This window comes from Mauremys mutica, chromosome 7, assembly GCF_020497125.1.
Source record: "Mauremys mutica isolate MM-2020 ecotype Southern chromosome 7, ASM2049712v1, whole genome shotgun sequence".
NCBI classification, from domain to species: Eukaryota; Metazoa; Chordata; order Testudines; family Geoemydidae; genus Mauremys; species Mauremys mutica.
In genome coordinates this window covers 114,983,564-115,005,995 of record NC_059078.1, presented here as the reverse complement: position 1 = coordinate 115,005,995, position 22,432 = coordinate 114,983,564, and the positions used below count along the sequence as shown (strand labels likewise).

The 22,432-nt window shown below is 42.2% G+C and overlaps 1 protein-coding gene across 1 annotated transcript; it reads left to right on the top strand.

The window, feature by feature from the left end:
* The first annotated feature begins 2,139 nt into the window (after positions 1-2,139).
* KCNK18 (potassium two pore domain channel subfamily K member 18) lies at positions 2,140-9,259 on the top strand. Its single transcript, XM_045022880.1, has 3 exons — positions 2,140-2,356; positions 3,715-3,861; positions 8,433-9,259. The coding sequence occupies exons 1-3, from the start codon at positions 2,140-2,142 to the stop codon at positions 9,257-9,259; spliced, it is 1,191 nt and encodes a 396-aa protein (XP_044878815.1).
* Positions 9,260-22,432: the final 13,173 nt, after the last annotated feature.

Genomic DNA, 22,432 nt, shown 5'->3' with positions numbered 1-22,432 from the left:
AATATACATTTATTGGTATTGGATTAATTAAATCTTGCAGGTTTGCCCAAAACCTTTTCAAGTGTCATCTCTAGAGCAATGTTTATTTGCACTAATGAAAGAAATGGAATTCAGAAATGGCCTTTAGGAAATGCGTAAGTTGTGCAGTCCATTAATATGAAAAGGAAATGCAGACTGCAAAAATCTTTCTCAGTGCTAGTAGCATTAACTCAATTTGGACTAGCTTGTGCTTACCACAGTTTGCTTTTAAGCATTTGAGCCCAAATATTGTAACACAGCGACAGTGGGAAATGCTTTAGATTAAGCAGCTAATGTAAAAATCATTTACTGAATATATTTTTTATCAAATTCTCTCATTGCTGCAAGCTCCAAGCTTGATACTTCAAGTGGCTGAGGATGTCCTGGGAATCGTGAAGCCATCTTTGGTCCTACTGAAGATCAATGGGACTGAAGGATTCAGCACACCTTATAGGACTGTGGCTGAAATCTGAGAAGCAGGTGACAAACTCCTAGAATCACAGAAGATATGATTGGAAGAGACCTCAGGAGGTCATCTAGTCCCTAGGACAAGTCATGCCACCACCATGATTACAATCCTGTGATGTGAAAATGCTGTAGGCTTTCTTGCTAATTAAAACTGAACTACAAAAGCAGCAAAGAGTCTTGTGGCACCTTATAGACTAACAGACATTTTGAAGCATGAGCTTTCGTGGGTGAATACATTTATTGGTATTTCACCCACAAAAGCTCATACTCCAAAACGTCTGTTAGTCTATAAGGTGCCACAAGACTCTTTGCTGCTTTTACAGATCCAGACTAACACGGCTACCCCTCTGATACTGAACTACAAAAGAGACACGTGAGCCATTTTCAAATGTTTTAAGGGTGCATTTATGTAAGAAAAAAAAAAAAGAGCAGATTAAACAGCAAAAAGGATTTCTAGGTCTATTGCCTAAAAATGATGTACCGGTCCAGTGAAAACTAAATAAATAACAGCCAGTCATGTAGTCTGTCGTACCAGGGACTAAGCCCTGAAAAGCCAGCTGAAGATCAGAATGCGGCACCCAGTCCCTGCTTCCCTAGCAGGTGGGCCAAGCTGGGATGAACACACCACACCTTGGAGCTCCACCATGGAGCACAACCGAGGAGCTAGCTTATAGCTTTTAAGGCCAAAAGGGATCATTATGATCGGCTAGTCTGCTCTCCTTCATAGCAAAGGCCATAACATTTCAGCAGCTGCTAGCTCAGTATCGTGTGGGGGTACTAGAGGATTTCCAGGCTTTGTTTAAAGCCTTACAAGAGCTGGAGAATTTCCCACATCCTTTGTAGCCTGTTCTAGTTACCCTCACTGTTCAAAATAGCAAAGGACAGTGACAGTGCTCATCGCTTTCAGTGTCTCAGAGTGAGGGATAAGAGTGAGAGTTTTGGTTTTGAAGGTAGATGTGCTTCCAGAAAAGTCACTAGCGTGGGGCTAAAAATTGGGCAAGGACTTCATGGTTTGGCCTCATAGACAAAATCCTTTACAGTTAAAAAAAACAACCAATACAAGGTGGCCTAGACAGCAGCTTCATGCATCAGTAGGAGAGACGGAATTATTCTGCAGCCCTGCCGGAATGATCATTAGTACAATGGTAGAGTCCCAGCATTGTCTGCCTCTGATAAATTATAGGTCTCTCCTCTTCATTCCTGGTGGAATGTCCCATATCACATACATGTCCTTTATTTACACTGTGCATCTTTTCATCTGTTACTGGGAAATTTGCTTCCATTGTGCCAATGAAAAGCAAAAGCTGAAGTTCAGTACAAGAAACTTTAAACTGCAATTTAGTCCAATAGATACATACAGTAGCTGGTCATCTGTGTGCATTACAGCTCTCCCTGATCAATAATAATTCAGTGCTATAGCATGCTGTATCATCATCTGACAGATATTTTAAGACTTGATTAGTCGTAGGCTCTTTCCAGGGCCCACTGGGACACTACTACAATGTTCAATTATAAAGTCCTCCTTCTGAAAGCATGAAACAGGGGATTTCTCATTTCCCAGATAGGAGACGACGCCTCACTGAAATGTCAGAGATTTCTCACTTCCCTGTTTCTAAAAGCTCTAGCTGATTTTTTCCTAACGGAGTCTTGAGGATGGAACTCAGATCTCGTCCCCAGCAAGACAAAAAGATGTGCACAAGAGTGTTTTGGGTGGTGTTTCCTCATGCCTGCTTCATCTCTTCTTTAGTGATCTATGCTTTTCTGGGGGCTGTCATGTTTTCTCACATTGAGGGTAACAGAAATTGTAATGAAAGTAAAGAATATAAGGATTTTATGCTGAAGCTGTGGAACCTCTCTAAAGATTTAACAGGTATGTGCAGTAATAGAAAAATGACTTCGCTTACAGGGTATTACCAATCCCCTTGTCATTCAAATTAGATCGCTTAACTTGTGACTATATACTTCAAAATAATGAAGGGTAAGCGTGGAGGCAGCTTTTCCTTGTGTTTAGAATTATTTATTTGCTTTAATTATGATTTCCAGGCTGTAAACTTCCACGATCCCTATGTGAATGTTTGACTAGATTTTTGTAGTGCTTATCTACTTCTCTTTTTCTTGCATTACTGGAAAGATTTAAAGTTACCCTGGGTAGCTAAACAGTGACTGATTGCTTAGCTATTGTAACATCCCTCATGTGGGTCTCCTTTAGTCACCTAGTAATCAGTGGTCAGCCTGCTGCCTTACAAAACAAAAACATTACAGTTCAGAGAGTCAAAGGAAAGCTGGATCCTAATAATCATTTATGTGAAGGATGGGTCCAAGTACAGGGGATATAATGTCAGGATGGCAAAGAAAGAGAAGGTGGTAGCACTTATTCATTGTCTACAGCAGACTACATAGATAAAAGAGCTTTAAGTGAATGGTCACTGGCTCTTTCTGAGGGCTTGTCTACACTTAAAAAATTAACAAAATAACAACTCCAGAATAATTATTCCAGAAGAGTTATTTATTTCAGTATAAACCCTCTGTGGACACTTATTCCAGAATACGAGTGCCTTTTTTCAACTGAGCTTACTCTATTTTGGAAGTGATTTTTATCAGGAGGGATTACAGGGAGTAAGTCACACTCCAAAGATGCCTATATGTGCAGGCTATAGGAGTAGCTGCTAGAGATAATGCATTTGGTATTTATCCACAGGTAGGGGCCATGGGTCTCAGCAGTAGACCAGAAATGGAGACTTTTCTGTTTATCTTCTGATTACAAATTGTTTTACTTTCTTAAGTAAAAGACCATGCTGGTTGCACCTCTTTTCCCTCTCACCTCTGTCTCCCCGTAGTTCAATTATTCAATCAGAAGAAGAATAAACCAGGTACCTAAAAGAGAAGAGCTGGATGTCATGAAAGACAGATGTCAAATTTTGTGTCATTCTCTCTGGTATATCTTCTATCTTTCTCTTTTTAAAAATTACCCAGTTTCTTTGTACTCATTTTTTAATGTTATATGCTTTCACCCATCAGCCCACCCTCCTCTGTTTCTTCACCATAGCTACTAGCCTGACTCTGCTTACAGCATGGGCAAGATATGTTTGTGTGTGGATATGTTCTTCTTTTAAAGTAACAGAGCCAGATCCTCAGCCAGCATAATGGAGTTATGCTGATTTACAGCAGCTGCTGGTGTGGCCCAGCGTCTTGAAGCAGTTACCACATGCTATTTTGTTATTGTAACAGAAAATATGACAGAAAATGAGAAGATATTTAAGAAAAGAGTCCATGACCTGTTTACCAAAGCTAAGTCGGAATGGTTTGCCGATCCAAAAGAACAATGGTCTTTCCTCGGGTCTCTCTTTTTCTGCTGTACTGTGTTCACAACAGTGGGTAAGTTGTGAGGTAAAGTACACTTAACATCGGATGCTAATCACTGCATTTAACTCATGGGTTTCAGCCAATGAATTCACAAAGGACGACCTATATTTGTAGTGAGTAATTCGAGTTAAAATGTTATCCAGTGCTCTGTATACCAGTATATTCTAATGCATTTTAGCACTGAGGTTGTTGTAATTGGACATGCAAATTAGCTGCTCAGGTGCATGCACACATGGTCATCATGACTCAATGCAACTTTTTTGTAAAAAAGAACAAACAGGTTTTCTCTACTGTTTTGGTTCAAAATGTGCTCTTGCCCTCCCCACTGTTGTGTATGATGCTGGGTGTTGCCCTCCACCACAGAGGTGGTGATCTGATTTTAAAGAGCTTCACAGTTGTTGAGGTTGAAAAGTGTGTTATAAATATAAGGCATTAAAATTAATTATTTCTTGCGTATCCACTGAGACGTATTGAGAATGGCTAGTCAAGCTTCTATAAAGTACTCTTGAAATTTTCCAGTCCGGCTCCAGATGTAGACAGATGACCTAGATACAAACAAAAATGACCTGTTCTAGTCCCTTCTCTACAACATTATGGGGTGCTACTTTCCATGTGCTTCTGCTGTTCTTCTTGACACCAGTCTCACCCGTTGGCAAGAGCAGGCAGTGACTAAGTCTTCCACATAGAACCACTCAGAACGTGCATGCCTGAGACAATGACCAACACCACCCTTTGTGAGGGAAGGGCAGGAGGCAGCAACAGCAATCCAGAGAGGCTAATAAGGAAAGGGACAGAGACAGAAGATTTCTCGGGTGGGTGTGTGGTTTTTTTTAAAGAAGGTAACATAGTCAGATATCCAGCTGAAACCTGTATTTATTCAACTGACCAAAATTCAGTTACACTAAATATGGGTATGAAAAGTTATCTGACATAATCCTTCAGCATAAGATATGACAGAATCCACAGTTTTCAAACAACGTGCACACACCCATGCCTCTATAAGTGCTTGGACTCAGAATTCATTCTCCTGTATAACCTCAGCTATACTCCTCCCGTTTCTGCTATTAAGAAATCAGTTTCAAGACCTCAAGTTGTGTGGTTAAAGTCTCCTTCCCACTCCATAGACCAGAGGTTCTCAAACTGTGGTCCGCGGACCCATTCAGGCGGTCCGCGGATAGTTCCTTCTAAGGTGCGCTCCTGGGTGGCCGCACATGAGAGAATGAAGGACCACCCACCTAATTAGTGGAGCCGTGCAGGCATGGCTCCACTAATTAGGTGCTTGGACCCTGGAGAAGACATACATGTAAGGTGAGGTGGTGGCCTTGGGGGGAGAAGAGGGTAGGTGGAAGGGGGCAGTGGGGCGAGAAGAGGGGGTGGGGGGAATTTGGGACGTGCAGGGCTGCGGCAGCCAGAGAAAGAGGCAACTTTCCCCAGCTCCAGGACTGCAGCTGTGAGGGAGAGATAGCCCTCCTTCCCAGCCTCAGCTCTGTGGCGAGGGAGAGACCTCCCTTCTTCCCATCCCCAGCTCGGAGGCTGTTGCGGTGGGGGAGAGAAGGAGAGACCCCTTTTGTTCCCAACCCCAGTTCACGGACTGCCACAGAAGGGGAGAGAGGGCACATCCATCGCATTAGAAAGGTTAGACTACTGATATTAAAATATGAATTGTGTGCTTTTATTTGTAGAACAAAAAATAATTAAGTTTTTTTTTATATAGCGCTTTTATCCAAGTGCTTTCCAATAGTTAGCTAACGGTACAAACAACATTTGGAAAGATCATTAAGTGGTCTGCCAAGACCCTCAGCAATTTTCAAGTGGTCCATGAAAAAAAAAAAGTTTGAGAACCACTGCCTTAGACTACTTTCTTTGGTTACCCCTTTCTGCCCTTCCAGGGCTGTTTATCTTCCTCTTTGTTACATTAAAAAAAAAATCCATCTGTTTTCTTTACAGCATAGAACCAGCATGTAATCACACCAGGGTGCTTATTATACATGGAATGTCCTGCACCACTGGTTTTCTAGATATGACTGTACTACCGCACAAGTACCTCTGCATATGGCAGACGAGCTACAACCAGAGTGGGTGTGTCTACATCTGCACCTTTTCTTATGGGACTTCTGTGAGAGAGGCATCAGGATTTTATTTATTTATTTTACTGACTCAGGCAAAATCCCCCCTGACTTCAATATAAGAGCTGATTTGTGGAATGGGTCTACATGGAAGTTTGGTTCTCTTCCGTCTCTGCAATTTCATGTTCTTCCACATATAATATTTTGCTATTGCAAATGATTTAAAAAGGAAGACAAACCATAGTTAAAAACTAGAAGCCATTAATTTCAATGGGGAGTTTTGCTTGAGTAAGGACCAAAGGATCGGTATGGACACATTTTGCTTAAACATCAAACCAAATTGGCTAGGGATATAATGGGGGGGGGGGAGAGAGAGTGAGCCCGAGCCCGCTAAACCCAGGGTTATGAGTTCAATTCTTAAGGAGGCCACTTAGGGATCTGGGGCAAAAATTGGTCCTGCTAGTGAAGGCATGGGGCTGGACTCAATGACCTTTCAAGGTCCCTTCCAGTTCTAGGAGATTGGTATATCTCCAATTATTACCTTAGTAAGTGCTGTAGCTGATGTTATTTTGTGGGGGAGTGCAACTTAAGAGAGTCTCACACTAGGAATGCAAAATAGTTTCCTCTCTGGCAAGAAATGAGGAAGAATAGATAGCAGGTGCTAGGAAGTAGTAGTAAATATTTATGACATGTAAATGTGTCCAAATCTCTTACATGATTTAGGACCTTAAGTCTTATTTTCAGAAGTGAGTTAGGCACTTAGAAGCACTCTTACTCCCATCCTATGTGCTTGATCCAAAATAAACCCTATTTGTCCACCTTCCCAGGAAGCTATAAACCACATCTGATGGCTTAGGCTCTTTGGAAGGCCTAAGATGCTTGGTGTCAAGTATCAGAGGGGTAGCCGTGTTAGTCTGGTTCTGTAGAAGCAGCAAAGAATCCTGTGGCACCTTATAGACTAACAGACGTTTTGCAGCATGAGCTTTCGTGGGTGAATACCCACTTCTTGCATCCGAAGAAGTGGGTATTCACCCACGAAAGCTCATGCTGCAAAACGTCTGTTAGTCTATAAGGTCCCACAGGATTCTTTGCTGCTTCTAAGATGCTTGGGGGTCTAGAGGAGGTGAGGAGCAAGGGATATTCATTTTTGTTGTTGATTGAGAGCCATTTGTGTGGGGTGAGATCAGCTGTTGCTTTGTTATTTGGCTGGATTATATTTGTAATAAATGTTAAAGCAACTATAACTTGTGGTAGGCACTTTTATGTATATGAATCAAAAGGAAAAAAGAAATCACACTCCACATATTAATTACAGTAATTAATCCTCACCACTCACCTCTGCAGAGTAATAATTAGCATTCCCATTTCACAGATGTGGGAATGGAGACACACAGGATAAATAAGCTCCCAAAGGCCACATACTGAGTTAGTGGCAGAGGCTGGATTAGAACATAAAGACTATAGCTATCGTTAGTAAGAATGAAGGTGACCTGGCAATTATACTCCAGTATTTGGTTTAATAATCTTAAAGACAGACCCCAAAATCATCTGAGAGGAAACGGTGTTGACTAAGGAAGAGAAAAGCATTTTTTAAAAAGGATTCTTTATGCCTTTTTGGAGGACAAAGAAGAGAACTTCCATTAAAAACTTTAATACAATTTATCTCTGTTATCTTTTCCCTAATGGAAATGCATTAACTTAGGGTTAGGGTTTTAATTTCATATCCAAAGAAGCAATGGCATAACTGCAGGAAAGGAGTCCTATGTCCTAATTTAATTTGCAGTTGTATATCTTACACTACCATTTTGTTACTTAAATTGATCATTTGGCAGTGGAAGTCTGGTAATAATTTTGCATTAGTTGCATTCGATATTGGTACTTTTTAGACCACTAGAGTAAAGTGTTATTGGTTTCCAGCCATGCTCTTCAATGGAGAAAATGTGTGTCCCCTAAAGCCCAGTTTTACAACTCTCCATATGTCAAATGCAACTCCTGCCATTAAAATCAGATCTAACAAACTGTAAACAGTTTCAAATCATTCACAGTGACAATTATGATCAACAATGGCCCTGAGTCATAAGTCAAGGTGTTGAGATTCATTGTTCCAAGCTATTTAACAGAATAACCAGTTGCAAAAATTCAGATTAGAATCCAGATCTGAATTTACCAAAATATAGGGAGTTTTGATCTGGTATTCCATTCTGGGTCAATTTCTACATATGAGTTACCACATGCAAAAAACTCTCTGCTTTCAGGTAAGTTTTATGGTTTGTACATATGCTCTTTCAGAAGGAATACAGAGAAGGTCCTTCTGTCACACCCATCTACAAAGCTCCCGGCCTAAGAAGTTTTTAAAAGGATTGAGATAAATGCTAAAAAAAAACAAAAAAAAAACCTCACAGACTATTGACTAAAATATCACCACACAAACTATTGACTTAAAACTGACAGTATTAAAAAGTTCAATGTTTTGAATAGAAAATAAATTGCAGTGTTCTATTTTTATTTTGTTTTTAGGTTATGGCCATAGCTACCCCGTAACAAAGGTTGGAAAATATCTGTGTATGCTATATGCATTATTTGGCATACCTCTGATGTTCTTGGTTCTGACAGACCTGGGAGACATCCTTGCAACTATCTTAACCAGGTCTTACAATGAATTTAGAAAACTTCAGTCAAAAATGTTAGCCTGTAAACCAGCTAAACTGTGTTCTGGATGCATCTGTAAGAAAAACAATGAGATAAAAACTGGATCATCATTGCTTATGCAACACAAAATAGTCATCCAGGAACCTTTAAGTATCACGGAAGTGCTGAAAAGCCAATCCTCTGTTAAAAGGAAGTCACTGCAATATCGGAATGCTGAAATATTTGAAATGCTAATTGCAAGAGAAAATCAATACCTTATGCCACCAAGAATTAACAAATTTGAAAGATGGAGTTCATGTCCTGAACTAGATTCAGGGAAGATGACCTGTGTCATTGAAAACTTTGGCAAAGAACTTGAAAAGCTAGATGTGCCCATCTTGCTAATGGCACTAATTGTCTTTGCATACATCTCCTGTGCAGCAGCTATTCTTCCAAAGTGGGAAAAACACATGAATTTTGAGGAGGCTTTCTATTTTTGTTTTATCACCTTGACAACAATTGGGTTTGGTGATATTCACTTGGAACATCCCAACTTTTTCTTGTTTTTTTCCCTCTATATTGTCATCGGTATGGAAATAGTCATCATTGCTTTTAAGCTGGGACAAGAGCGATTGATTGGCTTGTACAGAAAGGTGATTTCATATGTTAGTAAGAAGACGTCAAGACAGTATGAGAAATATCCATGTAAAAAATAGCCATCATTTCTCCCAGTCACATTCACTGGTGATTGCAATCAGATGAAATTGTTAGTGCATTTTCTTCTCTCTGATTTATGGAAGTCTTAGAGGGGACCATATTTCCCCCTCATTTACATGAGCTCCACTTGTTCTGAAATCATGCTGTAAACTGGTGGAAGGCCTCAGGAGAAAATAGACAGGTGCAGTCAGCAAAGGTTTTCCTCAAGAGAGATTTGTAACCAGAAAAAATAAGAAAACCCACAACTAACATTTAAAAAACCCTCCCCCAGCCGGAAGTCAGCTCAATCTTATAAGCCCTGGTAGTGGAAGTCTGTCTACCCACAGGCAGTCTCTCCTCTCTGCTGCCCAAAGTGTTAAATTATGGTTCTTCCCCACAGCACCTGCAGAAGCACAGCTAAAGCTAACCTCTTGTTCACCAGGACCAGACAGTGGCCCTGTCCCCTGTTACACACCTACCCACTTTTCAATGGCAGAACTTGGCTGAGATAATTAAACATAATTAAGGTATACACCCACCTAGCTGTTCATTCATGCTATTAACACATCTAAGTTTCTTAATGGTCAGTGTAATGTTAAAATTTAAAAAGGCCAAAGTTTCTCAAAACCCCTCATCCTCTCCAGCTGTTTTGTAGTGTTCAGGCAGTGCAAAGCAGACAGAAAACTGCTCCTAAATCGGTAGCTGGGGATAGGGTGACCAGACAGCAAATGTGAAAAATCGGGACGGGGGTGGGGGATAATAGGAGCTTATATAAGACAAAGGCCCAAATATCGGGACTGTCCCTATAAAATCAGGACATCTGCTCACCCTAGCTGGGGATTCCCCTTGGGTAGAGAAACGCCTGGGTGACACAAAGCCAGACAGCATAGCTAGCCCACTTCCTGCCCCAGCATAGCGGGACTGGAGGAGAACACTGGACTCTGGAGATCTCTGACTGACAAAGCAGCCATTAGGTGATCATTCTAGCTGATGTAACTAGTAGCAGTCTTAGGCTGCTCTAAGTTATGAATGGAGCCAAATGGGCTCTTGGCTGGCCCCAGAATCAGAGAAGTGGAAAAATGGCTTAGCCACCTTTATCCCCTCATTCACTGCTCAGCCAGACCTGAGGATCTAGCCCAAAGTTTGTTACCGTGAGAATAATATTTCTTCTATAATGTTCAACATGTTTTTCCAGTTAGGAACAGGATATTTGAAATCAAAGTTACATAAATACCATAGTTTTAGAAACTTTACGTCCTGCACACTGAAGCATTCTACTGTAAATCAGTTCCCTGTATTAAGGATCAGCATTCATATCCTTTCAACTCTTTGTAATCAGTGTAATGTACATAAGTTTATGGTGTTCATCTATAACATGCAGCTGCTAATCACAGTTTCTGTTCTAGAGCTAGCAATTTGTGCGAATGCATGCAACAAACCTGAGACTGTTACAACTTATGAACCATAGCTACTGGTATATTGTTAGTGGGACAGTATGGTCTAAACTGACTGCGTTTGGGACTGGAACCCTAGAAGCCCTGAGTGCTAATCCCAACTTTGCCACTGACTTGCAGTGTGGCCTTGGGCAAGTCACTTCACCTCTGTCACTTCCCCATCTGAAAATAGGGAAACACCACTTACCACAACCAAGGGTGTTGTGCAACTTACATAGTTAATGCTTGTCGAGTACTCTGAACTTGTAAAGCACATTATATGTGCCAAGTATTAGGAATAATAATTTTACTGAACAAAGAACCTATCATGCTAACCATACATCTTTTTATGTATCAAAACTAGATACACACTCTATAAAGAGAACCACTGCATTTAACCAACTCTGTCTTAGCTTGTAAATTATAAGCATAAAAATTGAATTTTAATGAAGACTGTAAATATTATAGTGCATTTTGACCATTATGTGATGTATGTTATTTTTATTAGCAGGTTTGCGCTTTAAAGTTGATATTTTCTGAATATTTATATGGCATCTCTTGTAATCTCAATGAAGAATGATGATTTATATTCAGTACTAATTATTAATGGCTATTAGTAGTAATTAAACACCGATGATGTATAAAATACATGCACTGATATAGAAAAATATGTTGTATAATAAAATTAAAAATAATAATAAAGAGCATACAATTCCTGATTAAGTGTTTAAACACTAGCTCAATTCAGGCTTCAGTGTTTCTCTTTTAGCTTCCAGTATAATGTGAACCTCGGTTATTTTACTCTGTCTCAAAACATCACCATTTCAAACTGAAATCCCGGGACTCCTTAGTGTGGTGCAGTATCAGTGTTAATCATTAGCCTTCAGACTGTGAAAAGCTGTTCTATTTTAGTTGCACTAGGTAATTGTGAGAGTTTGGAATTGCAGTGAAACTCTGTGAAAGAATTCTCTATAAAATTTCTCTTTACTTGGAAAATTAAGAGAAAAAAAATACCCCTCAATTTAAGAAGCTACCTTCTCAATTAACACACAAATGAGCACTAGTCCCCCTAACTGAGCATTTTGCTGTAACCCTAAAAATTCTGCCCTGTCTTGGCTGGTTAGCTCAACCCTCTTTATAATGGATTACCCACAATGCTTCACTCAAAAGAGTTAAAATCTATCTCCGTTTTCAAAACCTGCCAATTAACTGACATGAGCAGTCAACAGACAGTTAATTCATCTTCAGCCTTTAATGCCAGAACGTCCACAATAAAACCACACTAATTAAACAGACAAATCACAAACATGCCTTCAACAAAATGGCCACCCAGCTACTACACTACATTTCCCGAAAGGCTTTAGTCTAGCCTCAGAGATTATGCCTCTGAGACTTAAACAGCCCCATTGTGCAGCCACTTCGGGTACGTCTACACTATGGGATTATTCCAAATTTACATAAACCGGTTTAACAAAACAGATTGTATAAAATCGAGTGTGCGCGGCCACACTAAACACATTAAATCGGTGGTGTGCGTCCATGGTCCGAGGCTAGCGTCGATTTCTGGAGCATTGCACTGTGGGTAGCTATTCCGTAGCTATCCCATAGTTCCCGCAGCCTCCCCCGCCCCTTTGAATTTCCGGGTTGAGATCCCAGTGCCTGATGCGGCAAAAATCATTGTCGCGGGTGGTTCTGGGTAAATGTCGTCAGTCACTCCTTCCGTTGGGAAAGCAACGGCAAACAAGCATTTCATGCCTTTTTTCCCTGGATTGCCCTGGAAGATGCCATAGCATGGCAATCATGGAGCCTGTTTCGCCTTTTGTGACTGTCACCGTATGTGTACTAGATGCCGCTCACAGAGGCGATTCAGCAGTGCTACACAGCAGCATGCTTTTGCTTTTGCATGATAGCAGAGATGGTTATCAGCCATATTGTACCATCTACCATACCATAAATTGGTAATAAAATGATCGTGGCTACCAGTCCTTTTGCACTGTGCCATTTGCTGCTGTCATAAGTGCCCCTGGCTGCTCTTAGCCAGGGGCGCAAAAGCCAAAATTGGGAATGACTCCCTGAGTCAATCCCTCCTTTTTGGTATCTAAAAATAGAATCAGTCCTGCCTAGAATATGGGCAAGTGTACTAGAGAACTACTGTATCAGAGAACCAGAGAGCACAGCTGCTCTGTGTCAGATCCTGCAGAAATTATGAGCTGTATTCTATTCACAGGGGGTGCTCCTGCAACAACCCCACCTGTTGATTCCGTTCTTCCCTCAGCCTTCCTGGGATACCGTAGCATTGTCCCCCCACTTGTGTGATGAAGTAATAAAGAATGCAGGAATAAGACACAGTGACTTGTTAGTGAGATATGAGTGGAAGGCAGCCTCCAGCTGCTATGATAGTCCAGACAGGACAGTAAGGAGTGTGTAGGAGAGGAGCCCAGCATCCCTCTGCTAGTTCAGGGGCAATTGAATCTTTTCTTTACACATGAAGGGTGGGGGCTGATGGAGCTCAGCCCCCTGTTGCTATGATGACAATGGTTATCAGCCATATTGTACCATCTACCAGGAAAAATTAGGGCCAGGCGCCCTTGATCGACCTAACAGATGCTAGTCAGCATGGTTACCAGTCCTTTTGCACTGCCCCATGTGCCAATAGGCTGATGATGAGGACGGATACCAGTCGTTTTGTACCATCAGCCATCCATAGCGTGGGGGGAGCAAGGATGTTGGTGTTGAGTGCTGCACCATCGCGTCTATCTGCAGCATTCAGTAAAGATGGGGTGACATGTAAAAGAGTCAAGAGAGGATTGTTTTCCCTTTCACTTCTGGGGGTGGGTGGGGGTGTGCGTAAATTGCCTAGCTATGCCCTGACCCACCGCGGACACTGTTTTTGACCCTAGAAGCATTTGGAGCTCAGCCAAGAATGCAAATGCTTTTTAGAGACTGCAGGAACTGTGGGATAGCTTGAGTCCTCCAGTCCATGAGCGTCCATTTGATTCTTTGGCTTTCCGTTATGCTTGTCATGCAGCAGTGCGCTGAGCTCCTGCTATGGCGTCTGTCTGGAGATTTTAAAAAAATGATTTTGAATTTCGTCTTCTGTAACGGAGCGCTGATAGAACAGATTTGCCTGCCCTTACAGCGATCACGTCCGCATGGTCCATGCGGGAGCTCTTTCTTTATTTTGATTTTTAACTGCATCGCCACACGTGCTGATCGGAGCTCCATGCTGGGCAAACAGGAAATATTCAAAACTTCGCGGGGCTTTTCCTGTCTACCTGGCCACTGCATCCGAGTTCAGATTGCTGTCCAGAGCGGTCAGTGGTGCACTGTGGGATACCGCCCGGAGGCCAATACCGTCGATCAGCGGCCACACTAACCCTAATCCGATATGGTAATACCGATACTAGCGCTACTCCTCTCGTTAGGGAGGAGTACAGAAACCGGTTTAAAGAGCCATTAAAATCGATATAAGGTGCCTCCTAGTGTGGACGGTTGTGGCGTTAAATCGGTTTTAGGCTCCTAAAACCGATTTAAACGCCTAGTGTAGACCAGGCTTTCATTACAAGCAGCTTCTTACTTCTCATAACCAGCAAGACAGGATATCACATCATTCCTTTGTAAACTATCCCTCTCTACACTGCATAATATCACATCGATTTTATTATTGTATTTAATTGCTCTTACCCAGAAGGATCAAACCATTTCTTCTAAGATTAAAAATACTCAGAGGTACAGAGACCTTTAAACATTTCTTTTCACAAATATGCTATGTAAAACTTGCACAGAACAAACCCAAACAAAAAGTTCTGCTGAACAGCAAAAACAAATTAGCTATTTACACCCCTCCATTCACATACATGCCACACTGACACAGATTTGCATTTCCTAGCACTTTTATCCAGGATCCCAGCAGTTGCTGAACACTATAATAAAGGCAACCGTCTGAACCTGCAAACCCTTACTCATGCAAGTAAGCTTACTTATGTATTTATATGTATACATACTCCCCCTAATCACCACAGGTTTTTCCTCCACATCTAAGTGGGGCTGGGAAGTATCCTCAGTTTTAGAGATGGGGAACTGAGACATGGAGATTCAATGACCTGATTATAGTCATATAGGAAATCACAGAAACAGGAACTGAGCTCCGATCATATGAGTTCTAGCGCTGTGCCTTAAACTCAAAGCCATCCATCCTCCCAAGTAGCCAATGAGACTAACTGCATAAGTAAAGGATGCCACTGTGCGTATGAATTTGCAGAAGTATATTCTTTGATCACAAGCAAATGATAGCTGGCTGATGAGCAGCTCCTGTATCTCACAGTAATATGTGATGTCATCATATATTTTATACTTATTAGGGCAAACATTGTAAAGACTTATATTTCAGGAATTATGCAAAAATGTATCTTGTTAATAATTACTTCCACATTTTTAAAACATCTGACAGATTAATCATAATTATTTTATTATAGTAATGCGTAGAAGCCGAGATCAGGGCCTCAGTGTGCTAGGCACCATACAAACAAATATTAAGACTCACTCCTGTTCTAAAGAGTTTACAGTGTAAACGGACAAGCCTGTCGCGTGTCACTCTTAACCTATCCTTTTTTTTTTATACATAACGAATAGACTAGGATTCCATTATTCTAAGCTATTACTAAATGTATCATTTCATCAATGTACTTAGATATAGAGAAGATTATTTTGAGTGAGGTGCAATAATTTATCTTATGTTGTCTATAAAATTCGGTTTGGTCAATTTATTTATTGGGTTGAACTCCTGGACTGTGAAGTAGATGTGGTCCTGAGTATCAATAAATAATTATCGTAAATGTATGTCAGTGCTGGGGAAAATTAGCCTTCCCTCACTTTACCCTCTCTCTCTGATCTTGCCCAGAATGATTACAAGGGACCCCAGAATGCTGACAACATGCTTTTGTTTATCCACCATGCCCTGCAATACATGACATTCTATATCTCAGGGGAACGCCCTGTAACCCCCATATTCTTCATTTATATATATTTGTGATATTGCATATAAAGCATGCCAGGTGAGGTATCAGGGGAAAGGTTATGATCTGCTGAAAGCCATGGTTCTGTCTAAATGTGTATATCATCAATGCATATGAAATTATAAGGATTGTGTTGTATGGTTTTTACTAAAATCTGCAGTAGGTTTGGGAAGCACCCAGATACTTGCTCTCCAGAGACAACAACAAGGTAGGTAACCAATGCCCGGGTGGGTGCCAAACAGACATCACCAGCCATTGTCCAGCAGAGGAGCTGCAATTCAATGACTCACTCACAGGAGACACACCAGGACATGCCTGGACTTGTGTTCTCCAAGCACATGGACTAAGCATATAAAATAGAACATAGGGGCCCCATGGTTTGCCTTTTTTCCTCCCCCAACCTATGCTGCAAGCAACAAGGACACTGAGAAGACTGAAGACTCCAACAGAGGAGACAGGCCCAGGTTTTAAGGGTGAAACCTGTGTACTATGAACTACAATATCCAGTGGGGTGAGAGAAAATGCTTAATCTAGATGTTGCCCAGTCTAATAGGGTTGAGAGTTTAGACTGTGTGCTTATATTTTCTTTTCTTTTGGTAACCTCTCTGATTTTTTGCCTACCACTTATAATCACTTGAAATCTATCTTTTGTAGTCAATAAATTTGTTTAAATGTTTATCTTTACCAGTGAGTTTGCTTGAAGTGTTTGGTAAATCTGCTTAGGTTTACAAAGGCTGGTGTACTTTCCATTGATGAAGTGGTGAACCAATTAATAAACCTGCACTGCTTGCCTTGAGCAGTGCAAGATGGTATATTCCTGAGGTACAAGGCTGAGAGCTGTGGGGATTTGGCTGGTGCCTTTCTCTGTGTGATTCATGAGTGGCTCTGGGAGCATTCATGCCATCTAGCTAGGTGTGGGGCTTCACATGCTGTTGTGCTGAGCGATAACAGTGCCTGGAGGGGTTTGCTGCTTGTCACTAGCAAAGCATTGTGAGAGACAACCCAGGCTGGAGAGTTAAGGGGGCAGAGCCGTCCCACAGTCCCAGGTTGCACCCTGGGGATCCTGTCACAATACAGTCTCTAATTTATTGAAACTGATCCATATCTGGCGTATCAGGATGCAAGTCTGAATTATTATCTCTGTCCCATGGATGTTTTAAATCTTTATTTGGTTAGTGGAATGTTAAGTGGTTTTCTAATGGACTGATGTCCTCTTTATGTACCATCTTGACTAAATGTTGTGATCAATTTTAACTTGGAACATCTATTGGCACCCATTAAACATGACTTGGAATTTTGCAGCCATCTCTCTCTCTCATTGCATTCTTTAAGTTTATAGCACCCAATTTGTTTTCCTTTTACCCTTACTTGTCCCCTTTGTGCATGGCTAAGACTCTTTTACCAGGTGAGGGGAAAAGACACTATTTCCTAGTAAGATTTGTATCTTTCAGCTAAGAGCCCAAACTATCTGTCACTGACATTAATAATAACACTCCCATTCTCTTCAAAGGATGTGAGTTCAGCCTTTAGGGACCTTACCCCCTAAATAATACAACTTCTGTCATTTTACTCAAAGTCCTAAGTGAAGATTCAGTCCTAAAGTCATTGTGTAGACAATACTCCTACTCAAGCCAGTAAAAAAATTGCCTGTGTAAGGTCTGCAGGATCAGGGCCTTTATTAGTATTCTTCCCTTCCTTCCCTTTAATCACATATGCAAAGGACTCCTGGCATTTCTAAACCATGGGCAGCTCTGTGTTTCATTGCCCATAGTAGGGTTAATAAAAGCATTTGCTCCAGAAAAATATGTAGCACTTAGACATTTCACCTGTAGATTTCAGAACTCTCCTCAAAGGTGAATAAGTATAATTATTTTAGTGAGGTATAAAGACATCAGGTGACTTACCTAAGGTCACACAGCAGCAGGGCTGGGACTAAAATCCAGAGCACTGACCCCTGTCCTGTCCTGTCCCTTGGGCTAGACAAGACAGGAATCTAGATCTTTGGGTTCAGCTAACCTCTATTTCAGGGGTTGGCAACCTTTCAGAAGTGGTGTGCCGAGTCTTCATTTATTCACTCCGATTTAAGGTTTTGCGTGCCGGTAATACATTTTAACATTTTTAGAAGGTCTCTTTCTATAAGTCTATAATATATAACTGAACTATTGTTGTATATAAAGTAAATAAGGTTTTCAAAATTCTTAAGAAGCTTCATTTAAAATTAAATTAAAATGCAGAGCCCCCTGGACCGGTGGCCAGGACCCGGGCAGTGTGAGTGCCACTGAAAATCAGCTTGCGTGCCGCCTTTGGCACACGTGCTATAGGTGCCTACCTCTGCTCTACTTAATGCAGGCCTTAAGGGCTCTAGTCCTCCTTTCTGCTCCCCCAATCCTGGGGCTGACTGTGGGGAGGTGGGTGGTTCATCCTCCTGTGTAATTTAGAGACCTAGGGATGCTCTAAGTTAGGTTGGTCCCCTAGGGCAAGACACTCCTCCACACCCCTAGCCAGCTCCTTATAAGAGGGGTCTGGGTGTAGGTGCCATTGAGCCAGCTGTAATGGTTTTATGCTAGCTGGAGTCTCCTTTGTTAGGTCAATCCTTACCTTCCCCATTAGAGCAGCCTTCTGGTTGCTCTGCAGCATCTATGTGGTGCAAAGCAGCCAGCTGGGCTGGGGATTTGCCCTAATGTCTGTAAGACTGAGGAAGGGAAGCAATCCAGTGGAGGCTCTTCAGGGTAGCGTTTGCCTTGCCTGTTTGAATCAGATACAGCATGCTCTTGATTGGGTGCTAGGAACTACCTCTGATCATGTTTTGTCTATTCACCACTTTCAGGTGTCATCAACCGCCACTAAATGAGTCTCTTCCCCCACTTTTCTATTCTCTATAATACTTTTGTTTTCTATATAAGCAGTAGGCAAATCAAGCACAGACTGATGAATACAGAACCTGTAGCACCCTGGCTGGGGAATATGTATGAATACTGTGCATGCCCAAGGAACGTGCTAAAATCTTGCTTTGACAGTGGTATTGCAGGTTATTCTATGCTGGCACTGTTATACTGGCTACTATATATCACACTTGGGTTGGGCCAGTCTAATGGCCAGATTCTCAGTGACAGCTGAACATTTTTGGAAATCTGACCCCCTATGTGTAGCTGAGAGGGAACTCAGATACTATGGTGATGAGCAGAAGTATAGAGACCTAAGATAAGATATTTATTTTATCACAATAAACTGACCATGTTCCTATTCCTGCCACAAAATGTTAAGGAGAGATGGGCTCAAAGCTGTGAGATATAAAGGATACGGGGTAAATATGATTTCCGAATGTGTATCTCCTGCCAGAACATCTCTGACAGAATTTGAACCTCCAATAAAATCAACTTTAAAAGGAGAAACTGAGAGACTAGTCCTGATATTGTGCTGACCCTGCAGCCCTAGAATAATGCATTAATCATAAGACTTTGCACTAATAGCACCTGCTATCAGAGGCTCATAAAGCACTTTACCAATGATGGGTATGATTCAACAAGCACATGGGACAACTCCACCTCATGTATCAATACAAAGCACGTACAGTCCCCGCTACTCCAGGGCATTGTGGCCACCAAATATGGTTCCAAATATGGGCATAGCATGGCTAAATTGCCTATGCTGGAAGGGCTTCCATGGGATTGAATATTTGGCCTTATATTGTCTATTATAGTACAGACCTGATCCAAAGCCCATTGAAATCAATGGGAGCCTTCTGAGTACCTTAACAAATATATTCAATAATGACTATAACTGATGTTCTTGTAAAAAGAACAGCAGTACTTGTAGCACCTTAGAGACTAACAAATTTATTTCAGCATAAGCTTGTGTGTCTTTTCATAATTTTTTCCCTGAAAAAAGTAATGCATATATTCAAGGTGCTTATATGGTTTCATTACCATTATATCTGAGCCCATAACAATCTTTAGTGTATTTATCCTCACAACACCCTTGTGAGGTAGGGAAGTGCTATTATCCCCACTTTACAGATGGGGAACCGAGGGACAGAGACTAACTGATTTGCCTAAGGGGTCACAGGTAGTCTGTGATAGAACAGAGAACTCAAACTGAGTCTCCCAAGTTCCCAGCCAGCGGTCTAACCACGGTACCACCCTTCCTTTCTACACTGTTCTAGAAGTGTTGTTTTCCATAGGTGCCCATCTTCACCTCTGGAGAGTTGCTGTTGACACACAAGGTAAAGGAATCTGATTTCAAACAAGAAATATGAAGCTGGCTTGAAGTGAAGGGGTTGGTATGAATCCTATACACAGCAGAAGAGTCTTATTAGCTGTGAATATCTCTTCAGCACATGGGCAACAAGTAGAGGAGACAACTGGCTGGAAGTGTAAAGCTAGAGTGGTCACCATTAACATTTTTACAACTGCAGTTTGCAAGTAATGAACCCTACTTTAGTGCATAGGGGATTCCCTGCAATTAGCACAGGGATAACATGGTAACATGAATTGGGCAAAATTGTTAGGATTTTCATGGGGATCCTGAACTCTGTAACAAAACACCTCCCCACCTTCCCTCTCCCCTCCACAAAAGCAAAGCTAATCTTATTATGGTAGTCCTGTCAGGACTAAACACATCTCCATCCGGATAAAGAGCCTATGCTGGACTTGGCTAGTGGCCTTTGCTGGTTGAAAGTCCATTACCTGGTAGGAGAGAAGGTTGCAGTATGCAAATTGCCTTCAATTTCCCCTCTGACAGAGGGTATAGTGCCACTTACTTTAGCTCCCAGATCTAAACAGTGCCAGAATTGCTGGGGGGGAGGGGACCGGGGCCGATGCCTCCCCCACTTTTTAGGATTAATGTAGTTTGGGGACAAGGGGTGGCATTGCCCCCCCAAGTTGCAAGCCTCGGGTAGGCACGGTGTGGCGCTGGCAGGGTCTGCACTTTGTGGCATGTTATCAGCTTCCCCGCCGTGAGGCGCAGCAATTGCCGGCATCACTCCGTGTCTGTCTGAGGCTTGCAGTTTCGAGGGGGCAACACTGCCCCCTACCATCCAATCTATGCCCATGTTAAAAAGTGGGGGGCATGGCCCCTTGGGCCCCCGGTTCCAGCACCAGTGCCTCCCCTTCTATAAAGGTTCTAGCGCCTTTGCCAGGGATGGCATGTGGCCAGAGCAGCCACAGGCGACACTGACTTTTTATCTATTATTATTGTTGTTGTAGTGTTCAAAGGCCTCCGTCAGGATCAGGTGCCCATTGCGCTAGGCATTGGGCAAAGAGCGCTGAAGAGAAAGTCCCAGCCCTACAGAGCTCACAGACCTAAGGGATGAACGGTGGGAACCGAGAAATCACACATCTATGAATGAACATGGTGATGACTAGCAGCACAGCCACCAACTCCATGGGTGCTCTGGGGCTCAAGCACCCACGGAAAAAAACAGTGGATGCTCAGCACCAAGAATGTGATATGTTCTGTGCTGCTAACAACTTCTGCCCTTGGAGCAGGGAGTTTGTTTATAAACAAAGGTGAGGTAATTAACAAAAGACTTGTCAATAAATTAAATTAAGGATCTTTAATTGATCCTGAAAGCATTCCCAGGCACTCCAGTTAAAAGATCGGAAACAAATGGTAGGAATAAATGGTCCATTTTCAGAATGGAGAGAAGTAAATGGTGGTTTTCCCAGGGGCTTGTACTAGGACCAGTGCTGTTCAACACATTAATACATGGTCTGAAAAAAGGGAGAAACAGTGCGGTGGCAAAGTTTGCCAACAATACAAAATTACTCAAGATAGTTAAGTCCAAAACAGACTGCAAAGAGTTACAAAGGGATCTCACAAAACTGGGTAACTTGGCAACAAAATGGCAGATGAAATTCAATGTTAAATGCAAAGTAATGCACATGGCAAAACATAATCCCAACTATACATACAAAATGATGGTGCCTAAATTAGCTGTTACTCATCAAGAAAGTTCTTGGAATCATTCGCAGTACTCTGGAAGCACTATATTTCCTGAGTACTGCAAATGTATAAGAATCCTTCTCACTGTGTCTGCATAATCCTGAACTCATTCTCCAGGTTCAGAAAACTTAAAAATTATCTCCAGTCATCAATGGGACAGATACAACTGAATAATGTAGCTGTCCTTAATGTTACTTCTGGGGGAATTCTGCACCACTGCGCATGCGCAGAATGAATGTCTCTGCAGATATCTTTGTTTCCCTGCAGAAAAATTACTTTCTGACAAGAGCAGTCATGCACCACTCCCTAGCAGTGCAGGTACATCATTTCAGGCACCTGGACAAGCCAACTGGAGAGGTAAATCACCACGGAGCTAGGGACACCCCAACCACGGCTCTTACCCTGAGCTGATATCAGCTGCTGGAGGCAGGAGAGGAAAGGACTTCCTCTTCCACAGCAGGCAGTGACCGGGGCTATGTCAGATTCATTCCCAGACACCTCCCCCAGCTGCAGGAAACTCAGCATCCTCCCCTGCTTTCTGCCCCCATCATTCCTCAGCTGTGGGGGGAGGAGTCACCATATGGGGAGCTGCTCCCCCGTCCACCCAACCCCTGTGCATCTGGACCTCCCCACCAACCCTGATCCCATACATCCAGAACCCCACTAGCCTTCCATACCTGAACCCCACCCCTGCACCCAGACCACCCCCTACTGAGATCCTGCACTCAAACCCTCACGCAGATGAGACCCACCCCCCCACACCACCCTGAGCCCCCACATCCAGACCCCCACAGCACTGACC